Source organism: Drosophila innubila (genome assembly GCF_004354385.1).
Source record: "Drosophila innubila isolate TH190305 chromosome 2L unlocalized genomic scaffold, UK_Dinn_1.0 4_B_2L, whole genome shotgun sequence".
Lineage (NCBI taxonomy): Eukaryota > Metazoa > Arthropoda > Insecta > Diptera > Drosophilidae > Drosophila > Drosophila innubila.
In genome coordinates this window covers 22,623,989-22,648,918 of record NW_022995372.1, presented here as the reverse complement: position 1 = coordinate 22,648,918, position 24,930 = coordinate 22,623,989, and the positions used below count along the sequence as shown (strand labels likewise).

General features: G+C 34.5%; 1 protein-coding gene across 2 annotated transcripts in view; it reads left to right on the top strand.

The window, feature by feature from the left end:
- The window catches only part of LOC117781588 (transcription factor SPT20 homolog), a 38,999-nt gene that overhangs the window by 2,155 nt on the left and 11,914 nt on the right, over positions 1-24,930 (top strand). For both annotated transcript variants that reach the window (XM_034618363.1, XM_034618364.1), the window contains exons 2-4: positions 19,849-20,435; positions 21,085-21,281; positions 21,560-24,154. In XM_034618363.1, coding sequence (XP_034474254.1) covers positions 19,849-20,435; positions 21,085-21,281; positions 21,560-24,154 — 3,379 coding nt within the window. The remainder of the gene's footprint in view (positions 1-19,848; positions 20,436-21,084; positions 21,282-21,559; positions 24,155-24,930) is intronic.

Here is a 24,930-nt window from a genome sequence, read left to right as displayed (position 1 = left end):
TTGTATGTGTGTAGATTGCATATTGTTGTATTTTGAGTCTATACAACTAGGTATGTTGAGTTTTGGTTTGTTGTCAATAGTTTATTAACGTAGTTTTGTATATGTATAACTAGACAAATACTTACTGGTGACTTAATTAAAATGCAGGGAGGGGAGAAAAGAGATACAGTCCAGTACACGATCGTTGGGATCGGGCGTTACTGCATTACAATTACAACACAGAAATTCAATACATAGGTAACCCACAAGCACGAATACACATCGGATTGGTTGCCTGTGCTGTATTCAGTTACTTGTACCTATTATTATGCAAAGTACGTGCTATAAAGTTTCTTATAACTGATTTTTTCAAACATTTTCAATTTCAAAAGGGGAATGAAAGTTTGAATAGCTTTATGCAGTTAAGCTTATATGTTTCAATGTCGGCTTGATATTGAGAATAAAATATAATGTTTCCACAATTTTAAGCATATTTTAATTGTATATAAAAATTAAGCTTATGCTCAAGGATGGTTTTTACAGAGAACATATAATATTAAATAATAATATATAAACGTGAATAAAATGTGACCTATCTTTATTAATGAAAATAAGCAATTATATATGCATAAAACTGCCTAAATAACACTTTCTTGCCCTTAATGACACAATGAAATGAAGCGACAGAAATAAATGTAAAATAAAAGTGTTATAACATAAAGTATAAGAAATCTAGTGAGCAAAGAAATCTCATCATAATAATCCGAGAAGAGTGACAAGCTTTCCATTTCGTTACGTTTATGAATGTTGTTTCTTCAAATTAAAGTGAAGTCGGTTGGTTGTAAAGTATAGCGAAGCAACCAAATTAGTTAACGATTTGACTTTATTCAAGTCATTCTGATATTTTAACAACAGGTATACAAGAAGCACTTATGACTTTCACAAGTTATAGAAACTAAGCCATTCTCAACTTTTTGGGTTTAAGCTTGCACAACATTAATAAAAACAGAACTTATAATTTTTATTATTGTTTGACTTCTTAAAGCAGCTTTCACAATAAATTAAAATACTTGGCGTGCGGGAAGCTTATCACCTATTTGCGTAATTACCAATGCCAAACTAGTAATGAATAAAATTACGCACATTAAACATACACAAAACTACACAATGTCAACTATTTCACTTTTGCGGTGACGGTGTTAATGAACACCGTGTGAAACATTTGGACCACGCGGAAGGGCGTCATTAAATTATCAGATTAGCTGACAACCCGCATGCGCCAGCCTTCCTTTTTAATTTTTGTTTAAACTATTATAATTTGAGAGTTGTTGAATTTACATCCATGCATATGTATGGCGTAACGTCGCTTACAGTGCAAGTAGACACTTTCGTTTTTCCCACTGACGGCAGAGCACAACAAAAGACTTAGGCAACGAACTATTCAAACCATCCACGAACATTCAAAAATATGCACATATTATACACGTTCAATTATATATACGTATGTAGTGCAAATACTTATTATGATGTGGGAGGGTCTTTGACTTTTTACCTTTCAACAATGATGGAAAGCGGAATTGCACTTTTATTATTATCAATAGTGGAATGAAGTGCCGTATTAGCACCAAAATATCCCAATCCTAAGCCAGAGTCTATTTTTTTCTTTCTAATTTTTTATTTGAGTGGCGCAACTCACCTTGAATTACTTTTCTTTTATTTTCATTGTACGTATCCTCATGTCGTACTCGCTGTCTGCAGACAAAATTATTTTCAATGCGTAACGAGCACTCTAACAACAACGTGTCTAACCAATATATAAAAACTTTTGACGTCTCTATAAATTGTATCATGAAATAACAGCAAGTTACCTTGACTGGCACGACTGCTCCACTTTACACTCTAACACCTGTCTCCAGATTGCTCTCTTTTTTTCACTCTCATGTCTTGTAGCTAATGGTTGAATGCCTAGTGAGGATTGCGTAAAACTCTTAATTTTTATGATTATTTTATGCGCGTTTCACATTTACGGCTCGTTGCTCCGAGCATACTCTTACACACATACAATCACTAACGCCGACGGGCAGCCGTAACTGTCTCACTAGCAGGCGACTCCACACCGTGTCTTTGTAATTGATTGAATAGACTGTGGACCCAACATTCTTTACGCTTATTCGTAATAATCAAATTCGAGAAACAAATGACTTATATACCAGTGTATGATAGATATCTTCCATTACGTATACCATTATGCGAGAGTGTGTGGAAATTATAATTTATGGGCAGTCATATGTCCATATATCAACGTCGTGCTATACATATAAGACCAGACCATTAAACAATCATGCTCGTTTATTTGGCTAATTATTTGCTTTCTTCTAAGCTATTAAAAAAACTCTATTTATCAATTTGGTCGTTTGTGGCAAGAAGTTTAAAAAGCCTTCATATTTTTGGTTTTAATTGCTTACTTCATATGTATTAAATGAAATAAAATAAATTATTTTTCAACTTTGAACTAACAAGTCTGCGTTTAAATTTAATTTTTTTCTTGTTTCCAATAAAAAATTAATTAATATAAAATTTGTAATATTTAAGAGTAGTGGCTCAAAAATGCTGTGAGCTGATAAATCATAATAAATGCAACTCCGCAATATATTGGAGCCTCAGCATAGAATGCAGCGGGAATGGCAGTCAGAGAAGTCAACAGAAAGGCATTCAAGGCTGTTACTGCACATACACGTATTTACTCAGCAATTTAGAAAGGCAGTCATGCTAAATGATTTTGACAGCGTCATGGGTCTTGGGCGTGCACATGCAGCAAGGACACAGTCCAATTTAAAGCGCATAATCAGACACGTAGTGCAAAGAACAGAATAAATATTTACAAATTTACAAATAACGCTCGTAAACGTAAGATCTTAAAAGTAATGTAAATGGAAAAATCACTAAAATTATATTCCATGTGAAACAAGAATACCATTACATAATAAAATTATTTGTATACTATGAAATTTAAATGTGAAAGTCGTTTAAATAGTACAATGAAATGTCTTGTTAGCGCATAATTCTAATAAAAATCACCGAAATTATTTTCAGTGCAAAGCAATAATTTTATAACATAAATTAATAGTATGTACATTATGTTTTTTGTGTAATAAAACGGATTATGCTTCGACTGAAAGTTCGACTTGTTAAGTTAATAATGCAGCTGGTTAACCGCAAGGCTTGTTGGCCTTAAAGGCTCTACCATAAATATTTCATTGTCACCTCTGTGAGCTGGCAATTGATAAACTGGATTTTTGCAGATGTTCAACAACCTTGGTGCTTATACTTATTTTTGCTGTTATTGCTGCCATTTAAGCGATGCGAGTCAGATTCAGCGCTCAAGGCTACCAAGGGCGAGTTTTCAGTTTCGGCCTGTAATCACATCTTTGCAAGCTATGTACGCAGATAGCAGTCAACAGCATACAATTTTTCAAATATTTTAAAATGCAGCAATGTGCATGGTGCTAACCTTTCACTTTCACTTGCAACGCACACTAGATATGTATGTATACATTCATATATGTATATGTATAGTATATATGTGCTTTAGCCAATAACGCAACTTTGCTTCGACACTGCAGTGACAATGTATTTATAGATATATTATGATAGTGTCTATTGCATAAGGTACATCTGTCAGTAAGGTGCTCTATTAAGTGAACAAATGTAATGAGTTGCTGAACGAAATGATTACGCGTTAATACCGTTAGGTTTTCAACATTCAACAAATCGATTAATCATCCGAAGAGTTTGAGCTGTCAGGTTAACCAATCGCATATGTTTATATGAAATGCAGAAATCGAAATTGTGTCAGTTTTGGCGGGGTCATCAAAAGTTTATTCACATTGTATATTTGAACTCTAGGTCTTGATCAGCTGCACAGCTGGTCAAAGTTAGTGATTTGTCTTGCAATTGCCATATAAGCCAATTACCTGATGCAGTCATTCGTGTTTTTGGTTTTAGTGGTTGGTGGATGGCGGTTGGCGGTTGGCGGTTGGCGGTTGGTTTGCAACCAATTCGGTTAATCACAGCAGGAACCTGATGCAGCTCCACTCGCTACACTTTCAATGCCGCCCAAGGTGACGAGGGAGACGAACAACAAAATACACTTGGCAACTGGTTGCGATTACGACGAACAGTTTGATGACATTATGTTTAGTGTTGTAGCTTCAGCTTCTTTATTTGTTATAAAATGAATTTATTAATGCAGTTTTACTGCTTCGAGACACTGGCCAGACTAGCTTTAGCGAAGCAACCAAAATTATATTTGCCAATAAAAGTTTAAGGTGTATGTTGCTGTTCAGTTCACACAACTTACTTGTTATCATCATGCGTATTCCGAGTCATTGAACTCTGTGTCGTCTTGTTCCATCATTTGCATATACTTTTTGTTGGGCTTGTAAAAATAATTTTCATTCACAATTTAATTTTAGCTCTCGCCCAGTGTTGTGTTTCTCTGAAGTATTGAAAACTTAAAGAAATTTCTATAATGTCTTATCTAAATCAGTAACAAATCTTACAAATTTAGGATTTTTATTGACGAATGATTATGTTTGAGTTATAATTTACAAGTCAACCAATAAACATTATTATTTATCGAAAATGCCTCATTAAAAAATGATTAATCCGCGATTTTTATTTTAGCCTAATCATTATTTTTGCTCAAAAATTCGTATAACTTCATTATATAGTCATTTTTAAACCAATATCGAGATACTTATTAAATTTTTCGACTTACATATTATATGCATTTATTGATTTATTTAAAAAAATAGTTTTTAAGCAAGCAAATAAAATAAATTGTGATAGAATAGAAACAAATAATTTGACGTGCTTGTTAATTCTTAAATATTTGAATGCACAAAGTGAAGGTTACTTACGCTAAAAACTTTATGCATATACATATGCAAGAGCATTGACAAGTAGGCGTCTAAACTTGTTTAACAACAAAAGAAAATATACTATGTGTTTTTGGATTACACTTTGTGTGTGAAGGTGTGCACCTTTAGATGTGGTTTTTAGTACATGTAAAGTAAAATCATTTAGGCAGTAGTAATTTGCATGGTCATCCAACTTCTAAGCACATTTTCACAGGGGCGTGCAAAGTGTAACAAGCGTGGGAAGGTAAAACTAATCTTAATTTTTATAGTAATAATCATAAATAAGACTTACATGCTACTTCTGTGGAATAGAATTCGCAGAAAGATGATCAAAGTAGTTGACAAAGAAAATATACATTACTTGTTGTTTAAAATGGCTATAAATTTGCTATAATCTTGGCAAAGGGCGTTGAATATGTCATAGGTATCCGGCGAGTCATCATGGTTATGTATGTAGGATTTTCTGGAAATGTAAGTACTTCATCACCACAATGCTGACAGATGCAGACAATCCAAACGAAACCACTCGGTCTCAATACCCCTACAGATCTAGCAGTCGTTGTATTCACCACGCCTTCTTGCACTTTCCGAGATGCCTTTGTGCTGATTACACTCTGGAAATGTTTAACATGTTCATTGTTGACTATCCCTGTCACCTACGTTGTGCTTCTCATGTCCTGACATTCAAGCGCAAACTATGCGGAGAACATGTCTCAAATTGGTAGATATGACACCGATAAAAAATGCTTGAGCATGTTGCGTGGACACTTATTGGTTTCGCCAGTCATTGACTTGTACAGAGTATCTATATTATGCATTTTTTAGTTTGCTCAAAATAGAAATACAATTTTGCATATACATATTGATATTCTTGTTATTTGGTCATAACTTAGCCTAAAGTCATGTTACTGACTTTAATTGATCCATGATCAAGCAATGGCCTCCAATATTTTTTATTCAATATCATTGTTAACAATCAAAATATAAGTTAACTCAACCGAATTTCATCTTACTTATTTAACCAAAAAGTCTTTAAAATTGTTAGATTGTCATTCACAAGCAAACCGGATAAATATTCAAAGACATAATATTTTGAACAAATGATATCCGCTTAAGCGATCTCACTGCGAAACATGTTATTAGTCATCGAATTATTAACAGAAATAATATTAAAAAAAACCCAAATAAATACAACATGTTCTCAAAGAGAAAAAAAAGTTTGTACAGCTACCTCGTATACAGGTGAAATATCTTAATACACTTGTATTCAACACTTTTAGACATTAACATATGTATGTGAGCATTTCAAAGAATGTCCGTCAAAGTCACAAAGAGAAGCAGCGCAGAAACTTCCGACTTTAAGCTCACAATCTCAAATCAACCATACTTCTGTTAAAACATCGCCACTTTAAAGTTTAAACCTTGACTTTGGCTTTTCACACGTCTGTCTGGTACTTTTGTCAATCAATCTATTTTAATGATCAAATGTTGTTCTTTTTTGCAGAATGTAAATCTTTTCGGATCTCGTAAAATATCTGTGAAATATTACTGTATATGTTTATTCACATTTTATGAACTATTGCTGTATACAGTGCCAGAAGATGATAATAATATATTTTTGTTAATTAGTTATTAACTTTATCTATGGTCGTGGCATTTATTATACTTGCTTTTTCAATTAGGCAGTTTAATTAAATGCTATAAATTAAGCTCAATCCTATGCGAATGTAGACAAACTTGTAGTACGAGTGAATACGATGATATGAGGTAACTTAACTTTTACTAGGTTAATGCTCATTTTGTAAAACTATTTCTTAAACATCCAGTTGTTTTCGTAACTAAAACTGTTAATTATTTTGGTAACATGGAAATTGAGCCACTTTAAATTCCTCTATCTTTAAATTTGAACTATTTTTCGCAGTGTTGCTTTTAATGCTTAAAAAATAAGCTTACACCATTTATTCAATACTTTCACTTATCGACTTAAACTCCAACTTTAACATTTTATTGTAAGTGAATAAATTTGCTAAGATAAATTTGTATTTCTCTATTCTGGCACTGTTTGGTAGTACAATATCTTCAGCCGTACAAGAAAACTCAATTTTTGGATCGAACCCTTAATTGCTGCAACTAAGAGCTTTTTCGGGTTTTACAAAGCTTAATTCTTTACTATAAAATTCTCGTTATCCACACGTTAAACGTGTTGCAGATAGTTAAAAATTTTTTATACAAGAAGGATTGTAACTATTAACTTGAGCTTTGCCGCTTCAATACATTTTAAAGTGGTACTACAACTTAATTTTCACTACTTACGCTGTAAATACTGCTGCTTATGCAATTGTAATTTTTATTTTGTAAAATGGGTGTTCAAGTTCAATGGTAAACCCACAAACAGGCGGGACCTGTCTAGCTGCATGTTTTGACCACACAAAATTTGCACTTCAACTTTAGCCGTAAACAACCACTTTCCTTGCATTGGCTAATGTTTATATTATTATTGACAAAAATCTGGTTGCAGCATTGCTAATGTAAATGCATCACTACTTCAGGATTTTAGTTGAGTTTAACGACTTGTGGTTTACTGTGACCCCGATGATTTTTGTTGTCGATCGTATTGATTACATGTTTTATTTCATGTAAATTATCGTGTCTCATCTCGTTATGCTCTCGTGTCTGACTAATGAAAAGGTGAAGGCTATTTGCCGATGTTAGCTAAAGGCATTTCATACATAGTTGCTTGCTTTACTAGGCATTGTATGTCGATATTTTTTGCTGCTGATTATCGAGTTTGTCGCTTAAGTCATTCGTATATTTGATTGATTTTATTTAAGTATCGTCTGATTAGTCATACCTTAAAAGTTTATATCAAACAAAAATCGTGATAGTCACAAACTACTAAGAACTCAGCTATACGAATCGCGCTAGTAATATTTTTAGGTAGCAACAAAAATCTTGTTTGTATAGGTCAATGTATTGCAGTTTTCAGAAAAAATTATCATATTTTACACATGCAATGCGTTCTCAGCCTTGATAATATATTTGCACAATGAGAACAATAGTGACAACAATAACAAATGACGATGAACACAAAGCTTCTGTACTTTTGGCCGATTGTAAAGTAGATTACGAAAGCATCAAAAGCAAAACTTTTCAGTTAAGCAATAAATTAAGAAATATGTTAGTGTTATATTCTGTGCATCTATATGATCTTAGAAATAAGTAATAAGGTGACCGAGTAATTACTTAACATCGTACAAATTTAAAGCTTAAACCAGATTCTTTTTATCAGAGTAGTTTTAAAACATTTCAATCTCCATTTACTGTTTTCAACGACAATCGTGTGAACTAACAACCACATTGGCTATTTTTGCTTTACTGCCATATTGCAGTTGTTGTGCTCTATATTATATTTGTAGAAACACGGCTGATACGTGATATAGTTGGCCACTCCTATGACTTACCTAAGCATGGGAACAAACTCGGCACTCTGAAAGTCTCAGCTGCAAAACTGACTTTGTGTGGGATCTAAAATGCTCTAATGCTAAGCAGTTGTTGCAGTAATTTAAGCAACTAACGACAATTTAATAATTACCTGCAGTCAAAGGTTCTACACACTTAATGGGAGTATATCTTTCAAGAAACAAATCTTTTTTTTCTAAGATTTAAGTCAAGTTCTGTAACATACAAGAAAGTGCTTAGATAAAAAAAAGAAATAATTCAGCTGAAACGACATTAAAATAGATACAATTGCCTGCATCAATTAAACACAGAATTAAATTTACTAGCCTTGATTACTTTGGTGTACCATAATTGTTATTACTTTTTCGTCATTTGGACTGTCATAACTTAGCTCTTTAAATAAGGCCTTTTATTGCCATCTATCTGAGATCTGACTGCGCTGCCGACCGACTTAGAAGCAACAATTGTTTATGTATATTTTCTGCATGTTGGCGTCAAACTCTTGTTGGGCAATAGCAGAAATAACAGCAACAGCAACAACAACCGTCGCGACGTTTCGCCTTTTATGGTCTCTGGTTGGCATGCTGAGGCGTTGAGTGACCCTGAATGAGTTTCTGACTCGCCTCGAGAACGCAAACTGAATTAAATGTACATAATTAAAATGTCATTTGATTTGCTAGGTCTAGCGCTTGTATTGGCAATTCTTACTATATTCCGTTATTTTTTGAGTGCTGATTGCTGCGATTGTTAACTTCTTAAAGCTTAAATAAAAAAACGCCCGAAAGAAGGATTCAAAATAATACATTGTGAACCAAAAAGACTTTATTACTAATGCCTAGCGCACACTTTTTTTTTGCATGTGCTACAGATTTGAATCGCAATTGTTCCCAAAGTGGCACACCCAAAATATGTATAAATGCTGTGGCACCTAAATCCAAAGCGCAAGACACCGGACACAGTTGACTGAACTCCGCTCACTTTTCAATTCTAATGCCAAGACAGCGAATTTTTTGTCGATTACAAAATACATTCAAATACATAAGAAAAGATACTTATACAAGTAAAAGTGAATATATATATAGTATACATGTTTATGCCGTTAACATTCATAGAGTAACTACGTATAAAGAGTCTGGTTTTCAATTGAAATTCGCTAAAGCAGCGCCTTTTGATCGCATTTCATACATCTTATCTCGTATATACCCAAATATACTTATAACAATTTAGCCGATCGGTATATTAAAAAAAATTTCTTTAAAACTGAAATGGATTGCAAGATTAAATAAAATGCATGATTTATGTTCCTACATAAATCCATTTATTATACATTTTAGAATTAACCGTATCGTATTAGACATAATAAAATGTAAGCGCAAAATTAAAATAAAAGTATTTTAGTTTTTCATGAAATAATCTAACCTTAATATATCTGAATTTAGCTATCCGTTCACAAACATCATATATGTACATTCAAGTAATTGACGCTATTTTCTGTAATTACTTCTGTGTCTTACCTAAATCGGTTTGGGCGTGGCCTTGGTGGGTTGATGTTTTTTTTTTTTATTTGGGCGCCGCACTGGTGGGTAATTATATCGCCTTTGTTTGACTTTTGGTATTTAGGATAAGGAGTGGATTAACCTGTTGCTTATAGTTACATTGAGACTAGATCGTTAAGAAAAATCTTAACAGGCAAATAACGAAATCTAAAAATGCATATAATGCATTTCCGTTTTAAAAGCGGAATGGAAAAAACCTAGCTACTATGTTAATGAGAAGATAAAGTAGAGTGCAGACCTCTACTTTAATTTAGTGCATGCATAGCATGTAAAATATGAGCATATAATGCCGATTAACTGCTTATTTTTATTTAGCCTTTAAATAAATACTATCTACATAATGAAGTCTGTTCGAAATGCAAAAAATTATAAATTCAGATATGTATTCTCATAAGCGTATAGCAAAAGCTATTATATGTTAATTATAAGCTTAGTTTTAATATCGTGCAAAAGGTGCAACTGAAAATGCTGAAAATGCTCGTTGCTACATCACGATCATTGATTTTGGGATTAGGTCTACTGTATTTTAGCAGCAATCAAACTTTTCAGACAGCAGTGCAAGCATTTAATTTTTGTTTACAGGACCAGGTACTGGTATTAATAAAAAATCGTTACCCACGCATAACGCAGTAGCTTTTATGTTACATCAGAAGTGGCAGAAAGTCACGAATCTCCCAGCAATTTATATGTTTGTGTGTGTGTGTGTGTGTGTTGTGTGTTTGTGTGTGCCGCTACAATAGTCCAATTTCTGATACGCTCATATTTGTCTTGCTGTCATGGATAAATATAAAAAAAAATATACATACGTGTATATATATATTTAAACTAGTTTTTCATCTGTTTTGCAGATGCGCACAATAATTTGTATTTACTATATGTGCCACAAAAACAGACAGCGACAATTGGTCGCAATTGCTTTGCAATGCGGAAGACTTAAATTTTCGGCTTTGGGAATAAATGTGTGCATGGTGTTCAAGTATACTTAAATGTATATTTGGTCCAAATGAAATTCATAACGATGTGTGGTATTGACACAATTAAGTGACTTGCAATTGATAAAGAGTTGTTCAATCGGACCTTACCATCACATGAAATCGAATTTAATCGACATTACTCTCGCTTACAGTGAAAGTACTTACACATATATAATTTGACTTATTGTGGGAATATAACTGCTGTCAGTACAATTATCAACAATTCAGCTAACTTCAGTATACCTAATGTTGAATGCTGATCACAAGTTTCCATGGAAATTGACTAAAACCAATACTCCCCAAAAATATTGCCGCGCCTGAAAATTTTTCTCACTCGAATAACTAATGAATTCGATCGAAAAAGGCGTTTAAATATCGAATGGCAGGTGTCAGCTAACAAAAGCTTTAGATTTTCAATAGAAAATATCTATATTATGATTCCAAATGCATGCCAGTTAGCATATTTGGGTGTTTTGACTCACTTATTTCAATTGACGTTAAAGTTTTAATTTATAATTTGGCAATATAATTAAAGTAACAGCATTAAAACCATTTCGACTGTAATAAGCAATTAATCCATTCGCAACACTATCTGTATTTGTGGTTTATAAATTATAAAGGGTATATTTTGATTAAATAATAAATTAAATACATGAATGAAGAGAACGCTTTATCCTTACATTAATTAAGTATTTTGAAATAAGTTTCAACAAAGCTCAAGCCTGTTTATCAACATTATAGCCGGAACTGAAGCTATTTTTTACATACTGTGAAAAGTCTTGTAGCTATAATTGCTTAGCTAGTAACGCTTATGTATGTAAAGCAGCATATGCCTACATATTTGTATGTATTTATGTATATAGTATGTCTGTTGTTGTCCAGCAAGAAATATTTCCGGCATTTAAAACATGCAATTTGTTATTGTACGAGTATATTGGCATTGTAGTTATCAATTTATTTAAGCCGAACAAAAAGAGAGAGGTTTATCAAAAGAGCTGAACTACTAGATGCTGTGCACGCTGATCTGATATAATTTACTATTTTATTAAAAATATTGATATCAATTAAGCATTAAATTTTTTTTTTATTTTCCTAAACCAATTTTAAGCATGCGCCTTGAATATTGATAATTCTCATATTTTAGCCTCATAGTTTTTGCTTTCAGTGTGGGGTAGCTCCATGCAATCAGCCAATTCAAAATGATCAGTCAACACGCACTCAAAAACATATTTGTAATTTGCCAAAACAAAACCCTCAACAAGGTTTTCGCGTAACAAACTAACAGCTGGTGGGTGTGTTGAGCATTTAATTAAAAATATGAAAGCATGTTTACATAAAATCGAATACGCACGCATACTTAAAATATGTGTTCAAATTTGTTTATTGCCCGCAATGGGCAGTTAGTGTACTGTCAAAGTAGTCTAGACATTTTCCGAACACCTGACATATATATATCTCTATCTTAAGAGAGCAATTCATAAGTGTTAAATTGTGCTATGCATTATGTCGTTATTTTGATTCATTTTGCTTTTGGTTGTTTAAAATCGTATACATTATGATTAAATACAAAGCTCAATTTTAAACAGCTGCTGTTTTTAGTCTTATGCATATACATACGCGTACACACATAAATACGTATGTCCATTACAGCAGTATCCGGCAATTCAACCAAAAGGTAATAATAAGGGCATCACAAATTCAGCAGCGCATCGTACAAAATCGCTTGGTCTGCAAAGCCGACGAAGAAGCCACAAACACCACAGACACCGACACAGACACAGACACAGACAAATATGAGCACCTTGACCTCTCTGCCTCTCTGACTCTCTGTTGTTGTTGCAGTCAATGGGGCGTTTTTCTTTCAAACTTAATTGAACTTAAAAATGAGCGTCATGGCCACTGTACAGCATTTTGAGGTAAATGCAGTGCGGTGGTGCTGATACTCTTGGTTGTATGTAAATTTTGGCATCATACTTTGCCAACTTTACAAGTGTTTTCTTCAAATATGATAATTGCGGCATTAGGTTTATATTTGTGGAAAATTTATGATATGCTGGCAATTGCAATCAATCTGTAGCAAAAAAAAATATTGTACATTGACCTTTGCTTTCGACACTGAGAAAGGGAAACTTTATCTTCCATACTGTCAGAAATCCAAAAATTTAATTTTATGTTTACTTATAAGATAATTAGCTTATTGGTTCTCAACTAGTTTTTCGAATTCACAAATCGACTGCTACTAATTTCCAATTTCAACAAAATTATGAATTTTAGCTGGTTTTATTTTATTTAGAAATGCATTTAAAATTTAGTACTTTCGTTTATGTTTAAAAAAAAAAATGTTTAGTTTAGTTTCAGAAATGTTACTTTTTATTAAATCTGTCAGCAATTTTTTTTTGCATTTTTACAAAAGCAATGGAGACTTGTAGAACACACCTTAATAAAATTCTAATTAAATCTCCAAAAAGCCAATAGTCTTAGCATTACATTTAAGATTTGTTTCGCTACAGCATTTCATTCAACGAATATTGGTGAAGCAAGTCATTCGGTGTAATCGCAGTCTACTGCTACTATTGCTAACTCATTGCACGAACTTAAATCAGCAACATTGTATATATAGTCGTATAGTATATATATATATAGTTGGTTTCAGCCCACGTTAACTGCTGCAATTCAGCTGGTCGAATCCATGCGAAAGTGATCGATTTTGAAGCAGGCGTGGCTTGCCGCATTTTTAATGCGATCTACGAGCCTTGCGCCACACTGTGCCGTTGTTGTTGTTGTTGCTCTTGCTGTTGTTGCTGCTGCTGGTGCTGCTGCTGCTGTTGTCGTTGTCGCTGTCGCTTTGGTTGTCGCTTTGGCAGAAATGGCGACGTCGCGTGGTCTAGTTGTTGCAACTAGCAGCAAGATTTGAAATACACGTAGCTTGTCTCTGTATGTTGGTGAGTGTTGTGTCTACATCTTATGCAATATTCTCAGTTTGACCCACTTTTCGTACTAGTTGCTTTTATGCTTTTTGTTGTGGTCGAAGCTGGCGTTGCTGGGCAACATTCACTGTAACCAAAAACTATTTGATCGAAACGCGTTAGAGTCTTTACATTTCGACCCATAATATTGTTTGTATTTGATTCTTCTCTCGTATAAAAAAGAATAGGTGTGTTAAACACATATGTGATCTCAATAATAATTGAAACTATTCCGAATTAATTAAGAAAGAAATGTCTGCACTCTGTATAATATATTAAAGATTAAAGCATGGTAAGTTTTGAGTATTATCAAATTCAGGATAAATTACTTTTGAACTGCAATTTGTAATTTAAATAAGTGATTGTTTAATTGGGAGCGATTTTAAACCACGCTACCAGAAACAATTCAAAGTTTAAATATACGAATGACAACAATATTGTGGATACATTTGAAAGTTGGCTTCCAATTAACATTTTCAAATGCTGCAAATTTGATAAAAATCATGTGCCACAAGTGTCATATTGCCAGTCACAGCCAAGTGAACACTAAGCGACGGGCCGTCATAGTCGCCGTTGCCTTCACAAATGCTGCGTGCCACAAAAGTCAAACTGTTTGGCTGTATGCTTAAAGACATATACAGGTGGCTATTCCATTTAACTTGAGCAATCAAATGGATCAGCAGGAACTGCCATAGCAAACCGAAAAGCTATTTGATGGCTCATGTTGTCGTGAAACCACAATTTAATGTTCACCAACTAACATTATAAAAAAATATTTATAACTATATTTTTAACAAGCTTATTAAAATCGGATGTGAACCTTTTGTATTTTTTCCCAACGGTAAAAAAAAATTAAAAGAATACGATTTTTGAAATATTTGATATCACAGAAATTTATTCTACTAGGGTATTGGTTAGTTGGTCAACAAACTAGAGCATTTGTTGAGAAACAAAGCAAAATACAGATTAAAAGGAACATATATATGTATGTATGTATGTATGTATGAATGTAACAATTCAATGCTAGCCAGGAGCCTTGTTGCACAACTGCCAAAAACGTTTAAGTTAACTTTGCAGTGTAGCCAATACTGTGAGAGGGGCACACAACATCTAGCTGACCGTAGCAACTGTAGCGATATGCAGAAAACCAGGCAAAGTGCTGCCAAGCTGCATATTTCCTGTTTTTGTGGTGCATAAAATAGTGGGTTCCAATATAACTCTCACTTTTGCGCTTGCCTGTCGCAATTGTATCAGAGTCTTTAGATATCCAAATGACAAGAGGCCGTACTTTTCACGTTCCACCAAGATAATCAATATCTCTATGGGTATTCGAGCAGATTGTTTTTATGTAATTTACTTACAATTGTGTCAATATAAATTTGTTTTATTACCACATTAAAAGAACCTTGTAATATTGTGCGTGACAACTTATGTTAATTTATTAACGCACAAATATTTTAAATAAAAAATAGCTCGTTGATCAAAATACTTAATGTACATATACAGTTGCTCTCAGCTTAGATATTAAACAATTTTAATGAATTCATTCAATAAGTTTTAAGCTTAAGCAATGTAATGCCAATTTATTTTTTGTATATTTTATATGTTAATCAAACATCAAGAATCAAGCCTAGTCAAAAATGTAGTGGGTCAAATAAGCTGTGACTATATGTAAATGTAGCTTAGAAGTCAGCAATTATGGCTGCATGTATGTATTGGGCTGGTCAGTCCTCTGTCAATTCAAACGAACACTTAAACTGAGAGATTTTCAGGTAATAATACTTCGTACATGCTTAGCTTTATTATGTGCTCACATGCAACTCTTAGAAAGGGGGTGCAGAGTGCTCACAATAGACATTTGTCGTGGCTTAACACCCAGGAAGTTACGCTAACCGCGCTCGATTAGAAAGGAAAATCCCAACTGCCAACGATCGCAAGCTTCCTGCGCACATGCAAAGCGATTGGAAGTCAGCTCTCGAATGTTGGTAACAAAAGAAATAGTAACCACAAAAAAATGTATCAAAACTAAGGTTGTTGGCCAAAACTATGCCTTGAGGTATCTGATACGCCTTCTCGTTGAATTGTGCAATCGATTAAAAACTGAAAGTTGACGAATGATTTATTTATTCATCTAAGTCATGTACACTTTAGTAGTTGGACCGCACCTTGTGTACTTAAAGAGTCAAGCTGGTAACAATTCTCTTTTTGAAAAGTTGTTCTATGTAGCTAAAAAAATTAATTGAAATTTACGTTCTATGTAGCTAAAAAAATTAATTGAAATTTACGTAAAAAAACAGTTTATAAAACAATGGAAACAACAAAACAAACAAAGCAACAAAAACATTTCATGAGTATTTTGCGTTCATCTACTTCTGCATAAGCCCTAAGATATAAGCCCAACTTTGGCTCAAGCAAGTCCAACTAACTTAAATATGTACAATACATTAAATAAATCTTAACGTGAATTGACACTTTTTTATTTGACTAATGAAATTTTAACCACTTACTGATATGTATTCACACTTTAAAAGTGTAAATTCGACTATATATTATATTGTTTAGATTTAGCGTCACATGAATATTCAATATTTTTATTGAAAGAGTGCTTCGATTTCTAAAGTTCGTAATGAATTGAAACGTGTTGCATTTAAATAATAAATAATGCACAGCGGGATTTTTGGATAAATTTCGCTGTGGGACTTTAAAGTCAAAGTATGATTGTATTTGTGACAGCCATGTCTAAAAAGTTCTCTCCGATACATATACTTAAGATGTTGGCTTTTTGAACGTATGAAGTAACTTAATAAGCTGATGGTCCAATGGCCGGATGTCGTAAGTGCAATGCATTATTAAAGCCACACAAATGACAAAAAACTGTATCAATAGACATTGGGTACAATTGAAATTGTCTAAGTATTTATCGGTCTGCCTTTTTTATGTGCTGTATAGTAGTTCACTTTCAATAAAAGTCGCGTAATGTGTTGCACTTATTTTATTTTTATTTTTTTTTCAATAAGTAGAGCAGCAAAAACGCGAAGCAATCGAAACCAAAAAAAAATGAAGCCAATCAGGCTTATGGCCGAATTACTGTGCATTGCATAACTACTACCAAGCCACGCTCTAGCTCTGGCTAAGCAAAGCCAGGTACACGGGCCAGGTATACATTTTGTTTAGTGGAGCAGAAAGTACAAACAGCAACAATGAATCGACAGTTATGTTGCCAAGTGTGTAGCTAAGACAAATGTCATCCCAGGCAACAGCTGCTCTAGGCTTTTGCATGGCCAATTGCCATTGGCACGTGATTAGCTTACTTTTTGTGCCACTATGGTACTACTTTGTATATATCATTCACTCAAGTCTGTCGTTCAGAGTTGCATTTGGCACACGGGGCAGTCAGGGACTGGCATAGAGACAGAGAGACAGAAATCTGCGACGTTTTTGCGCGATAATTACACAATTTGCGGTGCGTGCTGTATGCACTGCATGCTAAGTAGATCTTGTCCAGCAGCCTTGACACGATTACTCACATGTGACGTTCAAAACTGAAGTATTAGAAGCACACTTACATGTGCACAAATAAATTATAAAACTCAAGTATTGTTCTGACTCCAAGTGTGATTTATACTAAATAAGATACAAAGATTTAATTAAACATCTAAAGTTAATATTACAATTTTTGTACATAGCCGAAAATGTAGGATAAAAATATATTTTTATAAAATTAATACAAATTTGAAAATAAATTTGCAGAATAAATTTAGAAGACACATCACATAACTAGAACTACAGTTTAAAAAATAACTGGGTTCGAACCCTGTCATGCTACAAAAAATCTGTCACTTGTTCCTGTTCTGTTAATTCTTGAAATTGCACTGAAAATGCTTTAACTAGCATGTAGCGTGCTCACTATATTAATAACGTATAAAAAAAAAGAAAAAGTTCAAAACACGGAATCAAAACGAAACAAGTATCAGTTCCCGTACGTCCCAAAACTTAAAGGTTCTTATTCGGTACCGGTATCAGTACCGGTACGTGCTAATTATGACGATTAAAAGTGATTGTAATATAATCAAACCCAAGATCTACAGGATCTTTCGGTTTGTTTTTTATTTTGCAAAATTAAATTAAATTGAATTAAATTAAAAGAATTCTGACACAAAACCATGATCAAAATGACATTCCGCTTAAAAATCGGTTAAGTTTTAATACAGTTATGACAGTTTGAAGTTGGTTAGACCTTGGATCTACCAACTCTACAAGTCCAAATTTTTGTTTAATTTGTAATCAGGAAAAACAATTTTTTAGCTAAATTAAATAAATTTAATAATAAAAAAAACAAATTTAGAAACATATACGGAGACAGTTTAGGTACAATGTTTTTTCGGTTCTTGAAAAAAAATGTATTTCGGGTACAGTTCCTGTTCCGGTTCTAAAATTGAAACGGTGACTTTCGGTTAACGGTTTCGGTCCCGGCTCCGGTATTTATCCCTGGTCTTAAAACTTTTACAGATCATACATGAAATTTAAGTTATGGGACTTTGAAGTAGTTGAGAATTGCTTATCTACAATGGGAAGTTACAAATTTATCAAGTCCAAATTTAAGCAATGAAATTTTCCAAATGATTTTTTACAAACAAAAATGAATACTCTGAAAATTATATCTAAAGTGTGGATTAATACAATATATGTATGTATACAGCGGAACCAAGTTGTCTTAACTGGCATAACGAATTAACAATTCATCTACGCCCAATTATAATGACGTTGAAAAGCTAAAAGCAGCAGTCGGGGCCTTTACATGCCTTAGAAACAGTTTGTAGCCGTAATAAAAAAGTGAATGTAAATTTGTTTTGGGAAAAGGTGTCTCTAACAAGCCAAATATATTATGTTGCTCCAAAAATATATGTAATGCGGCTATCGTGGCGTTTCATGTCTGGTCAAAAGTGCAACTTAACGGCGTGTCGCTATAACTTGTTATTGTTTGTAAAATGCTTACCTTACAATTAAGCATAATAGTCTACAGTTTTGTTTTGTATTTGTTGGTATTTGTTGGTATTTGTGCGGCTGTGTAGGTGGGTCTTAAAGCGACAGGGTACAGTCTCTCCCAAAATAAACCGATCTATTCATATATGCATAATATACTATATGACTCACATTCTAAGCTAAGTGTTTCAAACTAGAAACTGAATGCTAATCGAAGGTTGGCTGACAACGTACCAAAGCGGACTCCTTGCATAATTTTAATGTGTTGCAAGTCAGTTAATTTATTAGCTTTGGTTTTGGCTCACAGCACTGCAATATCGTAAGGCAGATATAGTTAAGTTCAACATGCTAAGCAATAAGAGTAAAAAAAACAACAACTTCCGCCCCAATTATTACAATATTACAATGTGCTTATAGATTGGGCGAGCCACTTCAATTGGTCTCGCCATTGGCTTGGGGGCTGTCTGAGTTGTGTTAAATTTGTTTTTTTTTTTTGTTTTTTATTTTTGTTTGTTGCAATAACTTTGATTGCATCGAAGTGGGTTCAATTGAATTCAAATTGAGGCTCAATCGTTTGAATTACTAATCAGTTTCAATTTTTGGTTTAAATTTTCTTAACTTTAAATGGCATTTTGTGGGTTTGGTACTGGTTTTCCATATCTTTGTCCCACTCGCTACGATTAGGTCAAACCATTTTTCGCGGTCTTCGGTATAGTTTACAATTTTGTAATTAATATTCATTCGAAAAAATGGTCTGTCACGGACTGCTGCCTTGATATTCTTCTAGATGCAAATTGAGATAGATGCAATGCTAAGAATATAAAAAAAATGTTCTTTTAAATTTAATAAAATATTGAATTTAAAGATTAATATTAAGAAGATATTCCCCATGAAATTTGATTCACTTACTATAAAATTCAAATAATTTTACAAATATTGGCTCGATCTGTTATATAAATTATTACAACGTTTTGACAGTATAATTACATTTTTAATTTACCTTCTGCAGGATGTACAGATGCACAAAACAAACGTTCATCACGCGTTACCAATTCACGCAGCTTTGGCACCAATATAAAATCAACCAGCTCAAATGGTATTAGCTTCGATTGTCCCGAAGAGTTTGGATACTATCCGCATCCCACGGACTGCACTCAGTATTACGTATGTGTATTTGGCGGTGCACTACTCGAAAGTTGTACTGGAGGTCTTATGTACTCGCACGAGTTGCAGACTTGTGACTGGCCCAGAAACGTGGGTTGCCAGCTGGTGGACAGTGGTACATCAGCCAGCTCCACAGAGGCACGTAACAAAGCACAGCAGCAGCAACAGCAACAGCAACAGCAACAACAGCAGCAGAATCAGAATCAGCATGTTCCTACCCGCATTCGCTTTGGATCCGCCTTTACCAGCCCAGGTTCTACCCAGAAGACAGTTACAGTGCCTCCGCAGTATCATCGCTCACCGCCACAGATCATACAAGCACAAGTTCAGCATATACCACCGCCACCAGAACTGCGCGTCCCACCAAATCCTGTCGTCACGTCTCGTGGTCAGCCAAAGTCACTGCTGGACTCGCAAGAAGAAATAGCCAAGGTAAGTACACAGGGAAAAATCAAAGTATTTCATAACTAAAACGACACATTTTAAATGGATTTCTTACTAAAGTCGAGTAAGTCAATCTTATTTCAAGTACGATATATAAATATTTAAATATATTTAATATTAAAATGATTTTAAAACATACTGGACTTAAGTACAATTCATACTTTATCCAAGTCATTATAACTGCAGACTTAAATTGCAATCGTGTAAACTCAATTTTCTTGAAATATGAATTATGAGCATTATTAAATTACTCAGGTTACCTAAATAAATTGTCAAAATCATTTGCGTTGGCTAGAAAAGACTATAGTTGGTGTGAAAGTAGTTAAGAAAACATTCTGCAAAACATAGAAATTTTTTTTTGGCACACAAGAACGATTTTGGAAATCTAAGTAATCGAATGGAAAAATCTGTATTTAGCATTTTACCCCAAATCGAATCTTATCTCCGAACTTATGTATAGAGTTTTATTAAGTCTAGAGTTTTACTTAATTTTCTTTGTCTTTTTATACTGTTAAGATTGTTGGCACTTGTTTAAAGAATTCTTATGCACATTTTCGGTTTTTACAACTTGTATGAAGCTTGGATTTTAGGAATAACAGATACCTAACTTTCTCTTTGTGTATTCTCGTACTTATAGCTGTATGCCGAGGCACAGGAATCCCTGCCACCAGTTGAAGAGAAGGAAAACGATCGACAGCAACGTGTTTATCGTGGCCAGCCGAGTACTGTTAGCCAAGTACAGCGGGATCGCGATGGTATCATACACCAAGCCAGCATAAATGCCATTCCAAATCATGGGAAAATTGGGTCCTACACCTTTGGGACAGCTTACAGGTAAGTTGAGTACCGTTTTACTCGTTTGTTTTAATCTAGCTTCTCATCTGTCGTCGCTTCTGAAATTACAACTGTTTCTATATTTTCAAAAAAAAAATAAAATAAAATGAATTGAAAAAATGCAAGCCTAATTTAAAATTCTCTTCAACTCATTGTACTACTCTTTTTTCTCATATAATGCATACTGCACTATCTCTATATTTTGCTCGAAACGACAACAACCAACCAACCAACAACCGACTGAAAATGCTTTTTGGCTTAAATCTGTACGTAAACAGCGAAAGCTTAAACGACGACATAACAATTGGACAAGAACTGTCACATAATCGACTTGATTTAGGCAGGAGACGCAAACGACGCGATGTCAATGGGTTAGAAACAACAACAACAACAAAATCAACTACTACCACAACAACTAAAACAACAATAACGCCAGCGGAAATCACAAGCGATTCAAATATCTCCAGCGAAGTCACGGAACCAGATACTCTCGATAATCCTCGTGAAGAAGCAAATAGCTCAAATAATTCAAATAACTCCCAAGAACATTATGATGAAGCTGCGCCAACTGTGACCCAATTGCAGAAATTCTCCTCAAAGATTAGCCAGAAACAAATCGATAAAGAAATTGACTTTAGCCATAAAGAGACTGACTTTGCTTACGAGGATGCAGATTACATAGAAATAAATGAAGATAACAATGATACTGTCACTGGAGAATCAAAACGACGTCCTCGTCAATTGCGACCTTTTCCACACGCTTCTCCTAAATGGCCAGCGAATAATTATCGTTCCATAGACCAATCGAATATACCGAAAAGTGGTTACAGTTTCGGTAGCTACAATCCATATCTTACGCCACCCAATCTACAAAGTCAACACACTAATCACAACTATAACCAATTAAGTCCAAATCTTGGCTATAAGGTTTATCCACAGCAGCAGCAACAACAGCAACATCAGCAACAACAGCAACATCTGCAGCAACAACATCAGTCGAATTTGGCATATGGTCAAAAGCCGACATTCGTATACACTGGCTACAATTTGTCATTGCCACCACCGCAGATAGAAGATGATTTTCGACCTATTGCCGGTAGTTATTATGGTGCAGCCAGCTCGACAAGTTTAAGACCGCCAGCTGGTGGCGATTTATTGCCATATCTTATACAGCAACTCAAAGAGCTGAAAGAACGTCGAAAGCAAATACAAGCTGAAAATTTTGCCTACTTTCATTTGGACAATCAACCCATTCCACCAGCCACCACTCCGCCAACAGTCTTTGACTATTATTCGACATCCAAGCCGCCTCAACAAGTAACACCAAACAATCACTATGCACAATATAGTACAATGGGTGGATTTTACAACAACAACAACAACAACAACAAGCCGGATCAACAGCCAAACACATTAAATTATCCAGGCAAACTAATATCTCAATATAGCATTGGCCAAGGCCAAGAGCCAACGCAAGGCACAACAACAGAGAGCAATTACTTTCAGTATAATATAATTGCAAACCAAAAAATGAAGGGTGTCTACAACACGGCCAAACTGAATCAAATAGAGCATGCTGTTGTCAAGGTGCGACCGCCAGTCACTCCACTGCAAGTCACGCCCAATTTTAATATTGTTTCGGCTCCCAACTTGGCAGCAATTAACAAGCCCAGCAATCTCCAGCAAATACCATTCCGGGATCTGTCACATTTACCCGTGGGCATTACGTATGCCTCAAATATCACTATACCAGAATCATATCAGACCTTTACTAAATCCATTAGTTCCACGGCAATGCCAAAGTTCGAAACAACAACAACAACAACAAGAACAACGGCCAAGCCACAGTTGACGAATTTTCAATTTAATATTAATGAATTTATGGCAAATTTGAAAGCTAGTGATCTGGCAAGTTTCAATCCGGCTGTTAATCCATTAATTAAGTACTTTAAACAGGTAAGCAATGATGGCAGTGGCAATATTCGCAATGCTGTCGTTCTACGTCGACCTGTAACCAGTACAGTAGGCAATACAGCAACAACAACGACAGCAACAACCACAACACCACGTCCTCCGTTGAGAAACAGGCCGACGAAACCGATTAGCCCCACTGTAGCCACAATATCAACGACAACCCAACGCATCCTTAAGGGCTATGAAACTTTTGTTAAGAACATACAAAATCATAATGCCAAAGACAGTTTTATCTTGAATCAATCAACAAAAAGTACAAGCACTACGCAAAGTCCCATTGACCTTTATGACGAGGATTACGATGATGGTATCGATGAAGACATGCTGCCACCGTCCCGCATGCCACCCTACATGCCCATGTCCGAGACGATGGCACCACCTCGGCCACAGACCGTGGTGACCACTGACAGATCCATCGGCACCACCACCACCACCATCACCACCCCAATGCCAGACAAGAAACGGCCTAATCTTCAGACTGGATTCATGCAAGCAACAACCACACGGCGACCTTTTCCGAACTTTCTGCAACACAATCAGGGAAATAATCCAGGCAATGGAGTTCCCGCATTCATCAGTTTTCCCAGCGACATATTTCAGGAACTGAAGCAACGTTTGCCGCAATTGCAAGTCGACAAATCAAATCAAAATAATCGCGTTCGTGTGACAAGTAGTACAGTGAGCACTACAACAACAGCTCCAGCCCGAATCCGTTACACAGTGCGACCACAACGCACACGGGGACAGCAGAAGTGGCAGGTGCAAGCTATGGATAATCCAGACCAAGGATCAGAGCAAACTCAAACCCAAAATCAAACCAAGTCCAGTGTAAACACTGTTAGTTTGGGCGGCCTGCATTTAAACTCGATACACAGCACCTCAAATATGGAAAGACAAAGGTAGTTATAAAAAAAAACAATAAAAACAAAAAAACAAAAACAAATCAACGCTGATTCTGCTGCTCAATTGTTTTTGGCTGCTACACAAATACACACATAATAAATACGACAATAACATGTATATAAATATAATTATAAAGATAAAGATAAATACAACTGCCCGACGGCATTACTGTTTATACGTTACGTTTACGTTCCGACCTTACCCATAACTAAAAGAAAACAACTATTGAAATGAAACTTACTTACAAAAGCTGTACAGTTGACTAAACAAATTCTTAATGGACTGGGCTAATCTAAAATCTCAACCGCTTTAATCTTTCTAACTCATCTCTCACAAAACTAATAAACTGTTCATAATATCTCGCACATTTAATTCAAGATTGTCATAACTCAAAATACACGATTGATGCAGAAATATTTTTTATGTTTTATTCTATATTGGGTAAAAATTTGATATTTACATCTTGTATGATTTTAATGCGGAAGTCAAAAGAATTCATGTTTTTATTAAATTGAAAACTTTAATTGCGTTTTTTGAGTTATAACAGTCTTGTAGAAAATGAGCGATATGTAATGTGATTTTAAGTTTTAATTTACTATCTGTTTTCGTTTTGCATTTCTCTTCCCTTGTATCATATATATGAAAAACTATCATTGGCATATGTATTATATAATTGCATAAATATATTTTAAATAATTGTGAATATTTGTTAATGTAAATAACTTGCGTGCGTCGTAAACTCTATTCACAACATCTTATGTGGTATGTGTGT